The following is a 17,152-nucleotide window of genomic DNA, read 5'->3' on the forward strand; positions in this document are numbered from 1 at the left end:
TGTAGTGTAGCTTGTTTTTATTTATGTCCACAAATATTTCAAAAAAATTACAAAATACTCAAATGGAGAGAACACAGAAGTCACAATTTCTGGGTGTCTACTCTGTTTACACTGTGTTATCTCATGGCAAACTACTCATATATACATTTAGCTTCAAGATATATATAAACGTAGCAAATCATAATGTACACTCCGCTCTGCTGCTGCAGCAGCGAAGTGAAGCTCAACCCGACGACAGTGAACAAGATACACATAAAACACGGAAAAGCAAAACAACTCCAAACAAAGGGAGGAAACCCAAAAGGAGACCAAGGGGTCGGGCTTCAAAGACACCGTGAAGGTCTGGGGCCTCCGACACACGCTGCAGTTGACCAGGTGAGGATTTCGGGTTGTGGGTTTTTAAATGGAAGAATCTCAGTGCTTCACCTGGGGACGTGGGGAGAAAACCAAAACCTAAGGAGAAAACGCCTTCAGACAGTTTTCAAGTACAGACTTCCAAGTACTTCAACTCTCTCTCTTCTTTGGAAATGGACGAGAGAGAGAGAGAGAGACAGAGAGAGAGAGAGAGAGAGGAGAGAGGAGAGAGGAGAGAAAGGAGGATAACTGGGCGGGAGGCGTCGCGTTCCACCCAAAGGGAGAAAAGCAGGCGGGGGCTTCCGTGCAGGAGCCGGGGCAGCAGGAGCGCCCGAGTCCAGCAGGAAGGGGCCCGGCTCAGAGGCGTAGAGGCCGCAGAGCGGAGCCGCCCTGATGGCACGTCACTAGCCCCGGGGACACAAACGCCCCTGGCCAACGCGGCCACTCAAGCGATGACAAAGTGTTCATCTGAGCTTGCCTCCCCCCAAGAAGCTAAAGTTAAGGCAGAAATGGAATGAGAGAAAACGAAAGAAAAAACCTACGAACACTTTCAACAGACAAAACCATCCTCTATCTGTCCCAAAGGAAACCGAACGTGGCTTTAGTGGACACTGGAAATGCCCTTGAGGCAAGTGTGAATCCGGAACCTGAATCTGAGCTATCGCCTGCTGGTTTCTGGGTCAAAGCGCCAGCCTCTCGACCCGCCCCCTCTGTGGCTCCGGTCCTGGACACGCTCCACGTCCACTGACCCCCAGGCGGGAACTCCGCGCACCACGGCAGAAAGAGCCCCCGAGAGGCTGAGAGAAGAGGAACAGAAAAGGTCACGTCCTGGCAGAAAGCGTGATCAGCAGGTGCAGAATGTCCTTCCAACTTCCCCACCCTCTGCTCTGGAGAAAGTGCAGCACGTGGGCAACTCAGAAAGCCGAGGCGGGCTCTCTGGGCCACCTGCCCCCAGGTGGAGCTGCCTCTCACTCCACGTCCACGGCTGTGACCCCCGTCCTGCTTCCGGGAGGAAGAGCGGGACGCCAAGTGTCTCCCTGTCCGACGTGGGTCCCTGTTCCTGGGGTAACACACAGGCCGCCACTCGCAGCCGGACCAACTCCGGGATCTCCCTCACTCCAAAGCAGCCTCGGGCCGTGACAAGGATGGCCTGGCCTCACCACAAGAAGATCCAAACGACGACACGCACGACAAAGCAGATTTCTAACAGATCCCTTTGGCAAGCATAGGTGCTGAGTGACTCGCAGGGAATCGTTTTCTTGGATTTTCTAGAATGTTTATGAAATTGTCCAAGTTAATATTAAAAAAGGCAGTTCATTCAGAACAATCAAATGCGTGTGCAGAGAAATCTGTAAGGAAATCTACAATCTGACACACAGAAACATGTGCTTTCGATCCCTCAGAGACAGCATGGGGGACATTTAACTCCTGCGCTCCTGGTGCAAGATGAGAGGTTCAAGCTAACAGATGTCTGCACCGCTGGCAAAGCACAGGCTGGGAACAGACAGAAGTGAAAACCAAAGCAGCACAACAAAGAAACGGTTTGTAACACTGTCCCTGCAAACCCCTGGCTGCTCCCTGCTGCGCCCAAACCTAGTCCCAAGCTTTTGCCCGATTGTAACTAGTAACGCCCATCTGTTCCCTTTAATTAAAGGGATAATTATATATAACTTTTTATTAAAAAATCAACTCTGTATTCTGTCAACAGCTGGTAGGAATTCACAATTAGTGACATGGCTGGAAAAAATAGATCAGAATAGTAGTTTATGGAAGAAAAAAAAGGCTGTTCTAAAATTATTTATTTACAGACGTAAAAAGCCATGCGCAGAACTTCCTCAAATTATGAAGATTTCCTACAATGTATTAAAATAAAAGATTTTTTAAAAATTACAGCTCTTGGATTCCAAACTCATACGCTGCCTATCTGCAAACCTTGTGGGTTTTGGAACACACGCAACTGAGTGTGTCTGCACGCACAGTGAAGGGTGTGAACTGGTTCTAGCACCTACTGAAGAAATCAAGGAAGGAAAAGAAAACTAAAGCCAAACCCCAAGATTGCAGGGGAGCTTTCTGAATGTTCAGTCCAGTCCAGGCCTCACTAAGTTTCTGGGGACTGTCATGCAGGGAGACCCAAGCCAGTCTCGAGGAATCCTCTCTACAAACGAACACTAGTATGCTGAGACGTTTTTAGTTGTGGAGTTTTTAAATATATAAAGAAATCTTTAGAAGATATTCTTTTTGCTTTTGCAGCTCCTATTGTATGTAAAAAGTCCTGTTTCTCCCCCAAGAATTGGGGTTTCCACAGCCAGCGTTAACAAATAAATAACTTATAACTGCTTGTCACCTTCCTTCTTCAGTCGACTGAAAAGAGAGGGTGGGAAAAAAAAAAAAAAAAGGAAGAAGTAATCAGCGTCAAGCCTGGGTAGGCCTGCAGCTGGAGGGCCCAGATGCCCGGGGCAGCCTCCACACTGCTGACCCCCGCCCTGTCTCCCCTCCTCAAGACAGCTCCACAGTAGGCCCAAGAGGCAGAGGGGTGGGGGTGAGCCGAGGGGGAGGGGGAGGAGTCCGGCGCTTGTCGACGGGGGTTGGGGGGGAGTGTGGGTGCAGCCAGGAGGGGCAGGAGGGGGTGGGGGACCCACAGGTCGGGGAGGTGGGAGCCTGGCCTCCCTCCCAGCCCCTCCTCACCTGTAATAATCTTCCTGACTCGGGAGGTGGCCACCATGCATGTGCGGGTGTCCGTGCAGCCACTGCTGCTCCATGGCCAGCCTCTGCAGCTCCGCCGACTGGGCGTGCATGGCCTGCAGCTGGTGGGCCGCCGACATGGGGGGTGGGATGGCCCCAGGCAGGTCCCGGGGGTAGGGGGTGCCTGCCAAACACAGAACAGCCTCTGAGACAGGAAGGCCAGGATGAGGCCGGCAAGGAGCTCGGATCAGGAGGGAGCTTCCCAAGGGGACGGGCAAGAAGCCACCTCACCGGCAGGGAGCACCGGAGCAGAGCCCCCGCCCGCCTGCAAGAGAGAAGTGCGGCTCCCGGACCCCCTGCCCCTGGGCCCCGTCCTCCTCAGCCTACTGACTGGTCCTCACAGAGGCCTGCCCTCAGCCCTCCTTTGAATTCGGCACTCCGCTATCTCTTCCCTGCCCACCATCGTCCCGGCTCCTGATACACGTTTATACCCCTGACCCCCAACTCCCTGGGAACAGGGGTCTGCCTGCCTTGTTCCCAAGTAGCCTCCCAACACTCAGGAGATATGTGCTGAATACATGAACGAACGGGGACGTCGCGGCAGACCACCACCCCAGCTCTGCCCTGGACCCCATCCCACCCCTTCCCCAGGCGCGCTCTTACCAAAAACTGGATGGCGAAGCATCTCGTGCTCATGGGGGGGCTGTCCAAGCAGAGGGCTGGGGAGGGTGCCAGGGGGATAGGGAAAGCGAGCCAGGTGCGGGCCAGCAGTCAGGGGGTCAACCAGCGGGTGAACTGGGCCTGCTGAACCTAGGAAAAGGGGCAGAAGTGCACATGCAGGCGGTGCAGGGCTCTGGGGGGGCCTCTCGCCATTTGCCCTCGTTGGCAGCAACTCCCAGGGACCTGCTCCTCTCCACGGCTGGCTTCTGGTCACCAGGGCCACCAGCAACCCCGACCCAAAGTAGCTGTCACCCTCCGTGGCCTCCCCGCCCCTACAGCGGAGCTCTGGAGAGCCGCAAAGTGAAGAGCTGGCCACGGCTTTCCTTTCCTCTTCCTCTCCCTCCCCCTCCCCCTCAGCGCCCCCACAGGCAGAGCCTCCCCAACCTCGCTTTGTCCAGGACCCTGGATCAGCAGAGCCCGCCTGGCCGACTGCCCAAGGCCCTCCCGTGGCCTTCAGGTCCACAGGAACCCCAGGGCCGTTCCAGCCCTGCCCCAGCCAGCATCCCTCCTCCCAGCTCAGCTGGACTGGCACCCTCCCCAGGGCTGCCTCCCGGGCCCTTCACCCACAGGACCCAGAGGCGGCCAGCAGAGCAGGCGCTGCTGGACGGGGGCTCACTAAGCCCCGCTCTCCGCAGACCTCTCAGCCGCGCCCCCCGGCAACGTCCTCTGCCCTTGGCCCCCTGGAGTCCCCACCTTGGTGGAGAGGGTCCTGCTGGTGGAGGTGGAGGTGCGAGTGGATGTGGGAGTGCTGGTGGTGGTGCGGGGTCACGTTGAACATCTGCAGCCGCGCCAGGGGGTCGCTGGTCAGTGAGGCCATGCGCTCAGCGTGAATGCGCTCGGCCGCCAGTCTGTCCGGGTAGCTCATTTCGGGCCGCAGCTGGGGGCCCGCCAGGGCCAGTCTCTCCCTCTCCAAGGGGTTCAGGCCAGGGTGGAAAGACGCGAAAGGGTGGGGGCCGGCGGCGGGGGGGATGGTGAGGGCGCCGTGCCGGGCGAAGTGCTCCATGGGGTTGGCGGCCGGGTGCAGGGGGTCCAACTCTGGGGGCTTCACCTCGAAGCCCGGCTTCATCCGCTCCCGCAGCTCGCGCTCCCGGATCTCACGCTCCCGGATCTCGCGCTCCCGGAGCTCCCGCTCGCGGATGGTGGGGTCGACGTTGTAGAGGCCGGGCATGTGGTAGGCCAGCAGCGGGTCGGTGGGGTTGAGGGGCACGTAGAAGGGGTGGTTACGGTTGGTGGGCGACATGACGTGGGGCCGGGCGTACTCGCTCAGAGTCCGGAGGGCCGGTGTGTCGGGCCCGATATACGGAGGAACGGCCGCGATGGTGGTGGGCGGGGGCTCGAAGGAGGGCCGCATGTGGCCGGGACCACCGAGCTGGGGGTCGCCGAGGCGGCCTTCATGCGCAGAGCTGGACGCCTTCTGCTAAAGGAAAAGAGGCCGTGAGGAATGGGCGTGTCCGGCCGCCGGCCCAGCCAACTGGGTCCCCCCGTGCCCCAGACCCAGACCCAGACCCGGCCCAGCCGAGGTCCGGGCCCTGCAGTGGCGGGGCACCCGGGGCCCGGACGGGTCCGCATATCTGGGACACAGAGGTAATGCGGGTGGCTGCCGAGAGGACGCCAGGCGGTGGCGGCCCACCCCCGAGGCGAGCGTGGGGACCAGCCCTCGGGAGCCCCCCCCCCTCCCCGAGCAGAGCAGGCTGCCCGCCCGACTCACGGCCGCCCGCTCCGCCTCGCGCTCCCGCTCGCGCTCCCGCTCGCGCTCCTTCTCTTTCTCCTTCTCCCGCTCCCGCTCCTCTCGCGCCTTCTGCTCAGCCTCCCGTTTGGCCTTCTCGATGGCCTCCTCCCTCTTCTTGGCCAGCTTGGACCCCGCCAGAGGCATGAAATACAGGTCTGTCCGCGCACATGAGTTGTAACCCCGGTCCAGGTGTTTGTAGAACCTGAAAAAGGCCCGGGTCTCGCTGGGGTCCCTGCCGAGGCCCCAGGTGCCCAGCTGTCCCTGCCCCGGACGTGCCCGGTTCCCGGGGACCAATACCTGGCGGACTGGCTGGCGTGGCTGGGCGTGTCCACCACAGTGGGCTCAGGGGACGGGCTCCGAGGCGGGGGAGGGGGGCTCTCGGGCTCCTCAGCTTCGTCCAGGGCCTCTTCCTTGACCTGGACGGTGGGGAGTGGGCAGGCTGCCCCCCCAGCTACGCTGCCTCCCGCAGCGACGGGGGCAGAGCAGGGCGGCTGGGCCGAGGGGCCAGGACCCGCTGGGGGGGTGGAGGTGGAGGGGCAAGTCGGAGGGGTGATGGGAGGAGGGGCTGCGGGGGCAAAGGGGTGCTGGGCGAACGGGGGCTGGGGGGGCACCTGGTGGAGGCCCGCGGGGGGGTGGGAGGCAGGGGCCAGGCTCTGGCTCTGGGTCAGCACAGGGGGCTGGGCGGGGGAGGAGGGCAGAGGCTGGCTCTGGGGCATGAGCTGCAGGGGAGGGGGATGGGCCGAGGGCGGGTGGTGCGTGGACAGGGAGCTCAGGGGCTTCAGGGCCGGAGGGGGCGGGAGGTTGGCGTTCATGGAGAAGGGCGAGGGCCCCGAGAGGTGAGGCGGGTGCTTGTGGGCCTGGGGCGCCGGCAGCTGGGGGATGGGTGTGGTGGGCGGGGGCTTGATGTGGGGCATGGCCAAGGGCGCAGGTGGCAGGGGCTGCTCCCGAGGGGGCTGCGGGGGCTGCAACGCCGACTGAGAGGCGGGCGGCTGCAGGGAGGCGTGAGGGTGGGCCGCCGCCTGGGAGGCCTGCGGAGGGAGGCCGAAGGGCTGCGGGGGGCCTGGGTGCTGCAGCAGCGGCCCGGCCTGGAGGCCATGAGGGCCGGGCGGGCCCTGACCATGCAGGGGGGGCTGGGGGTGGGGCGGGCCCGGAGTGGCGCCGGACGGCCCGGTCAGCGGCTGCAGCGGGGGGTGCGGTGAGGGCAGCCGCTGTGGGTGCAGGGCAGGTGCCTGCTGGACATGGGCGTGGGGAGCGGGAGCTGAGGGCGCCTGCGGCTGGGTGGGGGGCTGGGAGGTCGACGGGGAGCCCTGTGACGGGGCGGTGGTGGCGGGCGTGGGCCCTGGCGTGGGCGGCTGAGCGGTCCCCGGCGCGGCCGACGAGGGAGCTGGAGCGGCCCCACTGGGAGCCTGTAAGGCCGGGGGCTGGGCCTGCAGCATCTGCTGCTGGGCCGAGGAGTCGGAGTCGCTTTCGTTGTCCTGGGGGCTGGGGATGCTGGGGGACGTGCTACGATTGTCCTGGTCGATGTCTTTGGGGTCACTGCTGCCCTCATCGTTGACGCTGCGGCTGTCTGAGCTCTCGCCCTCGCCTTCGGACGGCGAGTTGGGCCGGCTGATCTCCTAGGGCCAGAGAGGGGAGGGCGGACGCTCTAGGGGGAGCTGGGGCGCCCTCTGCCCGGCCGCACAGTGAGGTTTGGCAGATGAGGCAGCACGCGTGGCTCCGGGGACCACGGGTCCTGCCCTGACCCGGCCAGTCTCGGGGGCCGCTCTCTAGGCCCCTCCCTGGGAGACGGGACACGACCTCTGCCCAGGGAGGATCTGGGCTGGGGCTTCTCAAGGGACATTAGCTTCCATTAGCGGTGACGAGCGCGGCTCAGCCACAGATCTCACCTGGGTCTTTGTCTTCTTGGAGCTGGTCCTGTCGGCCTCGTCCGTATCAGAGGCCACCTTCTCCCGCTGGCGCTTGGTGCTCTTCAGAGGGGACGAGGCTTCCTCCTTCACCTTCTGAGGCGGGAAAGCCCACAGGGAGACTCAGGCTGAGGCAGCCTCGGGGGGTGCGGGTGACAGCTGCTTGCTGACGCCTGGCCCCCCGCACGCCACGCTCCATCCCCGAAAACAAGAAAGCTCTGGAAGGGGCCAGTGTCTGGGGATGGGAAACTCAAGGCAGAGGTGGCCCCCAGAGGTCCGTGCTGGGAACCGCGTGGACCCCCATTCTCCAGGCCCCAGGTCAAGGCACTGCTGGTGCCCAGGAGGCTCCACGAATGACTGAGGGACACGGGGAAGCTGAGCACCGACTCCAGCAGCCCGGGTTTCAAGGGGAGGGTGGGCCCCAGCACCTCACCTTGGCCGACTTCTTCACCGTCTCTGCTTTACTGTCGTTGCTGGAGGTGCTGGCAGCGCTGGGGGAGTTCCGGCCGCTGGAGCGGATGTCTTCATTGATGGGCGAGGCGCGACCATCAGGGCTGGCTGGCTGCTTCTTCCGACCACTGCGCAGTGTAGACATCTGCCCACCCCAACCGGAGGCTGGTGAGACTGGGCCCCAGTTCCCACACCGGCCACCTGAGCCCCAGTCCCAGGCAGGAGCCTCCAGAGCAGGTCCACCAACAGCCTCATGGCAAATCCCAGACCCTGGCCAACCACGGGGACCCCTGGCTGTCCCTGGCTGCACAGGGGTCACCATGGAGCGAAGAAAGGAGGGGGTGAACGGGCGGGTTTACATGGAAAAGAGGGCGATTCTCAGCTTACACAAGAAGCGCTCGTCTCCAGGGACTGTCCTGAATGAGGCGAGCCTGCCTGAGGGCAGAAGTCGGGAGGGCAGCCCTACTCCGTGAGCTACCCCGAGGGACAGTTACACCTAAAGTCAGTTTTAAGTCACCTCACCCTTTCTGTTTGCTCCATGTTAACTGCCCGCTCCTCCCACCAGATCCAAACACACACACTTGCTGATTTCACCTGACAGGATGGAAGTGACCCAAAGAGATGAGCTGTCAAATAATGCGCTCAGCTCCTAAAACCACCAGGCCTTCAGCAGGTTTCTGCAAAGCCATGGGGGCTCGGAAGAGACAGGGGTACAGCAAGTCACACTGGTCTACCAGCTCCCCAAGGAAGGTGCAAGGGAGGGAGAGAACAGAGAGCTCTTCCCAGCCCCACAGGCAAAAAGCTAATTAATGCCTTCGGGCAAATCATTTCACCTTTGGGGGGTCTGCTTCTCTACCCAAAATGAAACACACCTACCATCCTCCTCCTGATGGGCGCAAGCCCCCAGCAGGAACCTGGAGAAGCAGTCTGGCTGCCTGGCCATGGGGACTCACCGAGCCACGACTCCGTCGTGTCCTCATGCTATGTTTCCCACTGGGCCCATCGTCTTCCTCTTTCACAGGTTTGAACATAAATGGTGGGGGGTCCACGGGCTTCTCAATGGGGGGGAGCTCGCCGTATTTCTTGAAGTGAATGCGGCAGTCTGTACAGAGCAGGATGTTCTCCCGGCCCCCGTGGTGCCAGTCTTTGGAGGCTGTGCAAGGGAAGAGGGGCGGGGGGGTGCCAACCTCGACAACCAGCGCCCCTGGGGACAGGCATCGGAGCAGGGAGGCCCTTCCGTGGGCTCAGCTGACCCCAGCGTCACGAGAACCATGTAGCGCTGAGCTTGGACAAACACCTGTCACCCAGACCACAGAGGTACTAGTGTCGCCCTGCTCTCCCCTGCAAGGGAGAGGACTTCAGGCCTGCCCACCACCCCGCACCTCATCTCAGGAGACCCAGGAAGAGCCGGCAGCAGGCTCCCAGGGAACACAGGCCCCGACCCTGAACAAGCCTGTCCTACCCACTGGTCGGCACTCCATCCTGAACGCTAACAGGAGAGTCAAGTAAAACAAAGATCTTCAACTTTCTAAGTAACCCTGAAGACAATGCAAATGTCAAGTCAATGACCGCCCAGACAGGCCTCCAATTCGACTCCCCGAACGTGCAGAGCCGGAAGTGGCCGAGCCCGGCCGTTCCAGCGCAGGCGCCCTGCCCACCAAGCCGCACTTACTGGTGCTGAAGCAGTGGCGGCAGGCGTAGCCCTTCAGCTCCTGCTCGCTGTCCTCACTGTCGAAGTCATCCTCACTGGCTGAACTCAGGTCCACTGGGAACGATGGGCACGCAAGGGGGTGGTGGGAGACACCGTCAGCTGGGCCAAGACTGGGACCACCTGTCACCTCTGGCCTGTCCCAGGCTCTGAGCCAACAGTCAGGGTGGCCCAGCAGGCCACAAAGGACCACTCTGAATGAAGAACTCGTGTATGAGGGGTGATACCCGAGGGTCTGCCCTGCCACTCCGCGGGGCGGGGCTGCTGTCACGCCTCAGTCCCGGGGTGGCTGGCACCGATGCCCACAGCTGGTGGACGTGAACAGGGCCAAGTGCACCTGCGACGCCCTCCCTGACACCCTGAGGAATTCCCTCTCCAGCAAGCCCTAGCCCCTCCGGCCCTACTGGATTACTTCTTGTTTGCATGAGCAACATAAGCGACCCTCAGGCTGAGTGCCCTGGGCCAGGGCAGAACCACAAGGCACTACTCTAGTTTTCAGAGGTTAAGAAGGTGTGGGCTTCACTGTCATATCAGATTGCAAGTCACAGGGGACCAAGAGGAGAATCCCAACAAAGCAGCAGGAAGGAGAAGAAAACATTCATCTGACCGCACTGCAGTCACAACACAAGTGCAGTACACCCTCGGCTACGGGGAAACGTCCTCTGGGTCACCAGTAACGCCTCAGGCCAAGGCCAAGACTTACATTTTTGTAAAAGATGATGTTGAGTTTAAGGAAAATCTAAATGTACGAATAGTTTGCAAAACTCTCCCTACCAAATCCCCCGAGTCAGTGAGACACTCAGGTCAGGCTTTGTACTTCCCCCATCTCTCTCTCTCTCACACACACACACACACACACACACACACACACACACACACACACACACACACACACACACACACACACACACACACACACACACGAGCTGTGCCAGGGATGCGCACGAAAGCAGGCCCACCCACAGCTGCGACACGTGCCTGCGTGTGCACAGCCCCCACTTACAGAATTCACTGGACGGGGGTCTGGAGGGCGTGTTGACGGGCGTGGATGCAGTGCGGGTCTTAATCCTCCTGAACACGGCCTGCCTGCGGTGCCTGCGGTGAGCCCGGGAGCTGGCTGCTTCCGGGGTTTTCTTCCAGTAGTAATAGAAGGTGATGAGCTCTCCCTGCATGAAAGAAGGGACGGCTGTGAGGGAAGCACCCTCGCCCCAGCACTGCCTCTTGCGCTGTGAGCAGAGGCTGGCTTTACGACAGCTGCCCGGAGGCCCGCACTCCCTCAAGACACACCTGCAGAGCTGCCAGGCCACTGGGGCCAGCCCCTTGGAGCGTTAACTTCTAGACATCAGGAACATTCATCTGCTCAACAGGTATCTGCTGGGTGCCTATGTGCAGATGCCGCCACTGCTCTAAGCACTGGAGGTGCATCAGTAAATCACTGACACAAAGGAAGACCCCTATCCTCCAGCTGTGTGTGTGTGTGTGTGTGTGTGAATGGGTGCACACACACAGGATGATCTCTTCACAGCGTTTCAGTGAATCCACAAAGGGGCGACACGGAAATACCCGGCCAGTGAGACCATTCCAGAAACCAAAGCAAACAACTGAGGTGGCAGGAACTGGGGCCAGGAGGAAGGTCAGGAAGAACAGACCCCAAACCCAGGCAAACTGCTCTACAGCCGAATGCCCACCCCGGACAAGCCAGCACTGGGTGCTGAAGGCGAGACCGGGGCCTGGCGAAAAAGATTAAGAGTGGACACAGCACACTGTGGCGCTGGGTGGAGATGAAAGGCCACATGTCACGAGGTCAGTGTTTCAGGCCAAAGGAGCTCCTCGTTTCATGCATGGCTCAAAAGAAAGGGAGGCAAGACATCTTTCTAAAAAATACAGCAAGTGGACATGAGTCCAAGTACAACTTGAAAAAAAAAAAAAACAAGAGCATTTTTGGCACTCCCAGCCCCAAGGGGCTCATCTGGCACACCGTATGTGTACACACGGGGGTGGGGGTGGGGGATGGTCGTATGGTGTGTTCCACTAACACTGGCTGACAAAAGACTGTTTTCTTAAAACAAACACCCCAAGATAAAGTGCCTCTACTTGGAATGTTTAAAAAACAGTTAAAACAGACTTCCCTGGTGGTACAGTGGTTAAGAATCTGCCTGCCAATTCAGGGGACATGGGTTCCAGCCCTGGTCCGGGAATATCCCACGTGCCGCAGACCAACTAAGCCTGTGCGCCACAACTACTGAGCCTGCGCTCTAGAGCCCGCGAGCCACAACTACTGAAACCTAAGTACCACAACTACTGAAGCCTGCGCGCCTAGAGTCCGTGCTCCCAACAAGAGAGGCCACCGCAATGAGAAGCCCGTGCACTGCAATGAAGAGTAGCCCCCGCTCACCACAACTAGAGAAAGTGTGCGTGCAGCAGTGAAGACCCAACGCAGCCGAAGATAAATAAATTAAATAAATTTATTTTTTAAAAAACCCAGTTAAAACAGTGAGAGAGGCTCGATCACACTGATCTTCCGTAATTAAATCAATACTGTAGAAAGTCAGTTAACCTGACAGACGGTATCTTGGGACGTGTCCCTGGCAGCGGGGGTGGCAGGGGGTGTGTGGTGGTGCATCCTGCATCTGAAGGTGGGAGCTTCTTGGCCAAAGCCCACTCTGCCTCACAGGAGGCTCTCTGCCTTGGGAATGGAGGGGCCAAAAAAGGTAAGTGAAGAGTCTGTCCTCCAGTGACCTGAGGTCTAGCTGCAAAGACCAGTGTTAAGAAGACTGAAAGAGACAGAGCAGCACAGGTACCACACAATGAACCCCTGGGACTGGCAGAGTGCCCAGTCAGATGAGGTTCCCATGAACACACCCCCAGAAGGAACGGCCTGGGAACCCAACGGCGAGTGAGCTGGGAGAGCAGTGGGCAGATCTGAGGTGGGGACATGGCTTCCGCAAAGCAGGTGACGCACGTGTGCTGAGTACTCACTACTGAGAGCTAGATTCTTTGTGCATTTTCTTTCTTTTTTTTTTTCTTTTTGGCTGCATTGAGTCTTTGTTGCTGTGCATGGGCTCTCTCTAGTTGCGCCGAGCGGAGGCTACTCTTTGTTGCAGTGCGCGGGCTTCTCATTGCGGTGGCTTCTCTTGTTGCAGAGCATGGGCTCTAGGCACGTGGACTTCAGTAGTTGTGGCTCGCGGGCTCAGTAGTTGTGGCTCACGGGCTCTAGAGCGCAGGCTCAGGAGTTGTGGCGCACGGGCTTAGCTGCTCGGTGGCACATGGGATCTGCCTGGACCAGGGCTCGAACCCGTGTCCCCTGCATTGGCAGGCAGATTCTTAACCGCTGCGCCACCCGGAAAGTCCCATCTCTGTGCATTTTCTAAGACACAGAACCACAGCTGTCATCGGACCCCTAAAGGATCTGTGATTCAAGGACTCCTGACCAGCTCCCACAAGGCTACAGCCTGTATCCCTTGGAGCTGTGGCTGTGCTTCAGTCTTTCCAAGCACCACTGAACGAAACGCTAGGGACTGCCAGTGTTTTAAGAGATGAAGCACGACCCCAGGCCAAGGAGGCCAGGAACCAGCCTCCAAGGACGCTTCCCACCCCCTTTTCGGTTCCATGAGATGGTGACTGAACAACAAGGGAAAATGTAGGAACTGCCCTTGGATTTCCACTCTATTACACGTTAGACCACAAATGCAGGCTATATGATGGTCCCCATGGTGAGTGGAGTATCCTGAGCCCCTAAGGTCACGATCTAAGGAACCTCCCGGCTTCTGCTTCTTTACTTCCTACCTTCCTGACTTGGAAAGTCATTTATCTATACTGATCTTTTGCTGTTGGCGGGCTCAAACTCATAAGTCCACTAGGGGATTAAGAGACCTGTGCTGACATAAAAGTGACCTGGCTCTGGTCTTCCTATGAGAAAACACAGAACAGAAGCCAAGGCAGGTCAGCGTCACCCTTCAAACACTGTGTCAGAGTGCCGTGCTTCATCAGTTCAAAAGGGCAGCTGGTGCAGTAAATCATGGCCCAATCCCAGGGCTGGAAAAGAGAATGAGGAGATCCAAAGTGGTTCCTGTTCCTCCCACCTCCGCTTATAGCTGAGGCTGTTTTAGGGGTCAAGGGTGACAGAGGCCTCGGATGGTGGAAGGAAACAAAAATGGGCGAGACGGGCTTCCCCTGCCGATGCAGGGGACACGGGTTCGTGCCCCGGTCTGGGAAGATCCCACATGCCACGGAGCAGCTGGGCCCGTGAGCCATGGCCACTGAGCCTGCACATCTGGAGCCTGTGCTCCACAACAGGAGAGGCCACAACAGTGAGAGGCCCGCGTACCGCAAAAAAAAAAAAAAAAAAGGGTGAGAAACCTGGAGGGGAGGCACGACCACCAGCGTCTCTGTCACACCTCGGTCTGACCTGAAGGCTGTGAACAAGAGCCGCCCTGACGTTTCTGCAGAGCCCTGTGTGCACTACTGACTCACACGGTTATGAGGGATCCTTTCTATTTCTCACACATGAATGTTCTGAAAGAGCTTCAAATAGTATCAAAAGACGGTATGGGGACTTCCCTGGTGGCTCAGTGGTTAAGAATCAGCCTGCCAACACATGGGACACGGGTTTGAGCCCTGGTCCGGGAAGATCCCACATGCTGCAGAGCAACTAAGCCCGTGCGCCACAACTACTGAGCCTGCACGCCACAACTACTGAAGCCCGCGCTCTACAAGAAGAAAAGCCAGCGCAACGAGAAGCCCGTGCACCGCAATGAAGAGTAGCCTCCGCTCGCCACAACTAGAGAAAGCCCGCGCTCGGCAACGAAGACCCAACGCAGCCAAATATAAAATAAAATAAAGTAAAATAAAATAGAAACAGCTTTTAAACAAGGAGCCCGGAACAGATTCCACCATCTGAGTTCCAAGGATCAAAATGACCAAGTCTGAAGGACTGTTAAAACAAAAGAATATAAATTTCAAAATTCAGGAAGACAGGGGAGTGACGAGGAATCTCATACACTGCTGGTGAAATGAAAGGGTCGAACCACTTTGTAAAACTGTGTGGCAGTTCTTAGAAAGCCAAATATGTACCATATGACCTAGCAAATGATTCGACTCCTAGGTGTTTACCCCAAAGGAATAAAAACATATGTGCACACGAAGACTTTTATACAAGTGTTCATTAAAACTTTACTCTCCACAGCCAGAAACTGGGACCAAGTCAAACAGCCCCTCAGCAGGAAAACGGATCAACGTATTATGGTACACCCACTCACAAGAATACCACTTGGCAGTAAACAGGAACAAACTACTGATGGGTACAACCAGTGGATGAATCTCAAAGACATCATGTTGAATGAAAGCAGCCAAACACCAAAGGGAACATACAGACTGTACGATTCCATTCTAGAAAAGACAAATCTGTAATCACAAAAAGCAAATGAGTGGTTGCCTGGAGTCTGGAGCATGAGGGGTAGGCAACGGAGATCTTTTGGGGTGATGGGGCTGGTTCTATACATCGATGGTGGTGGTGTTACATGGATGTATATTACATGGATGTATACAGTTGTCAAAACTCACTGAACTTGTGCACTTCAAGTGGGTGCATTTTTACGATCTATATGGTATGCACACCATACATCAATGAGTTGACTATAAAAGAAAAAGAAAAAAATCCAGACCAGGTTTTATCAGCTGCCTCTCAACCACTGTAATGTCTAGGAAGGGATTAAACATTGGAATGGAGCAAATCTGGGAGGATTAGAAACAGTATATTGGTGACTGCATGGGTGGCTAGGTCATGAGCACAAACAAAAGAATATGTGGGGGAAAGCTTTCGTTCTACAAATAGGGAGTGAAGCAGCTCGAGGCCTCACCAGGAATGAAGTCAATTGAACTTTAATCAAACATGCATAGCGTGTGCTGTGGAGACCCACTGCACATAAATTCAGGGAAGAAAAGCTGCTGCAGAAATCAATAGCTTACTGAAACATTAACACAGGCAATCACTGATCAAAAGGCAGCTCCACAAAGGCAGCCTTGCAAATGAGCTCCTGCTTGCGTTGCAAGCGCACATAGAGGCATAAACGCTGTCGACACGAATGGCCTGTAATGATCATTTTGTCCCCAGTGCTCGAACCTCATCCCGCAACAAGGCCTCACAGTCAACAAGCCTCGCGTCTCGGGGCAGAACTGCACAGGCTCAAGGAACTAAACTGGTTTAGTGCCTGGGCAAAGAAGCAAAGGAAGGGGCTGAAGTCATCTCTCAGAGAAAAGCCGGCGTGCAGCAACGAAGACCCAACGCGGCCAAAAATAAATAAACTAACAAATAAATAAAATATATATATTAAAAGAAAGAATGGATAAACAACAAGGTCCTACTGTACAGCACAAGGGCTATATTCACTATCCTGTGATGAAGCATAATGGAAAAGAATATTAAAAAAAAGAACGTCTGCATGTGTGTAACTGGGTCACTTTGCTGTACAGCAGAGATGGGCACAACATTGTAAATCAACTAAACTTCAATTAAAAAAACAAGATAATTTCTTTTTCTGAAGTAAGATGAGCTACATGTCTTCTCTCTAAGGGACCTTGGGGAAATGAAAGCATAGAAGAGACTGTTGAAGAGGAAGGCGCTGTAGGCACTTCAAGTATCAAAGGTTCGTTGTCAGCGAGGACGTCTGTCCCCAGGACCATCACAGAGCAAAGCTCCCCACGCCCCAGGTTCTCTCCCCGCAGCCCAGCACGAACTCCCCAGACACGGGCCCTCTGGGAGGCTAGTGTGGAGGCAGAACAGGCAGTCAAGTATTTTCGTCCCATTGCTGAAGCCTAAGGGTCTACCCAAGACTGAGTCCCATTTGCTGCAACTGTCACGTAATCATTACTGCTACAACCATCCACGGAAGTCTCAACCCTCCAAGGTGGTGGAAGACGAGGTCCAGGGATCCCCGCCCGCACACCGAGTCCAGGGCTGCCATCTACGATCAGGTCCTCTCTTTACAAGCCAAGGGAGGCCTCAGTCTTTTGTAAATAACCCTGTACACGCACACCTCACTCTCCATTCAGGGTACACAACAGTGTTCCCTTCTCTTCCATTCTGACAACACGGTTCTGTGAACTGGCAGAAAACGATGCCCACTGGTCTTCCGTTAAGCTGCATTAAGCAAGGCCCTGGAAACCAGTCTCCTGCTTCCGGAACACGCAGGGAGGCAGGTGGCTAATTGAACCCGGTCCCTGCACTGTACTCAGTGGCCCCGCACCTGCCTCAGGAGGTACCCAGTGGGGGGCGCCCACAAGTGCCCCTTCTGCTGGTGAGGGGAAAGGGACTTCTCCTTTACCAAAGTTTCAACAGGCACCCTCCTCTCCTAGCCAAACACTGCCTACTAAGTGGGGGAGGGCTGGGGAGACGACAGAAGAGACGGGATGGAGCGGCAGGCCTGGAGCCGCTCATGACGATGGCATTATAAACAGTTTCTTCTGAAGCGATTTTGCAGGCACTTCAAGGCCACCTGCCACAGTCAGCAGACAACGTGGTGGACAGGCCCCACGAAGTGGCAGCTGACCTTCACACGCCACTGACACACCCCACTGCAGGGGTTAGAAAGTAAGCGCTCAGAAGAA

General features: G+C 57.3%; 1 protein-coding gene across 5 annotated transcripts in view; it reads right to left on the reverse strand.

Moving 5' to 3' along the window:
• RERE (arginine-glutamic acid dipeptide repeats) overlaps positions 1 to 17,152 on the reverse strand; it is a 426,633-nt gene continuing 409,481 nt past the window's right edge. For 4 of the 5 annotated variants that reach the window (XM_067719197.1, XM_067719170.1, XM_067719179.1 and 1 more), the window contains 11 exons: positions 10,551 to 10,713; positions 9,512 to 9,604; positions 8,793 to 8,992; positions 7,823 to 7,984; positions 7,372 to 7,485; positions 5,783 to 7,101; positions 5,465 to 5,687; positions 4,450 to 5,173; positions 3,700 to 3,846; positions 3,040 to 3,220; positions 1 to 2,715 (listed from right to left, as the gene is read on the reverse strand). In XM_067719197.1, coding sequence (XP_067575298.1) covers positions 2,682 to 2,715; positions 3,040 to 3,220; positions 3,700 to 3,846; positions 4,450 to 5,173; positions 5,465 to 5,687; positions 5,783 to 7,101; positions 7,372 to 7,485; positions 7,823 to 7,984; positions 8,793 to 8,992; positions 9,512 to 9,604; positions 10,551 to 10,713 — 3,360 coding nt within the window. In that variant the 3' untranslated portion in view covers positions 1 to 2,681. The remainder of the gene's footprint in view (positions 2,716 to 3,039; positions 3,221 to 3,699; positions 3,847 to 4,449; positions 5,174 to 5,464; positions 5,688 to 5,782; positions 7,102 to 7,371; positions 7,486 to 7,822; positions 7,985 to 8,792; positions 8,993 to 9,511; positions 9,605 to 10,550; positions 10,714 to 17,152) is intronic. The other variant, XM_067719188.1, reaches the window with a different exon arrangement.

Source organism: Pseudorca crassidens, chromosome 2, assembly GCF_039906515.1.
Source record: "Pseudorca crassidens isolate mPseCra1 chromosome 2, mPseCra1.hap1, whole genome shotgun sequence".
Classification (NCBI taxonomy): Eukaryota; Metazoa; Chordata; class Mammalia; order Artiodactyla; family Delphinidae; genus Pseudorca; species Pseudorca crassidens.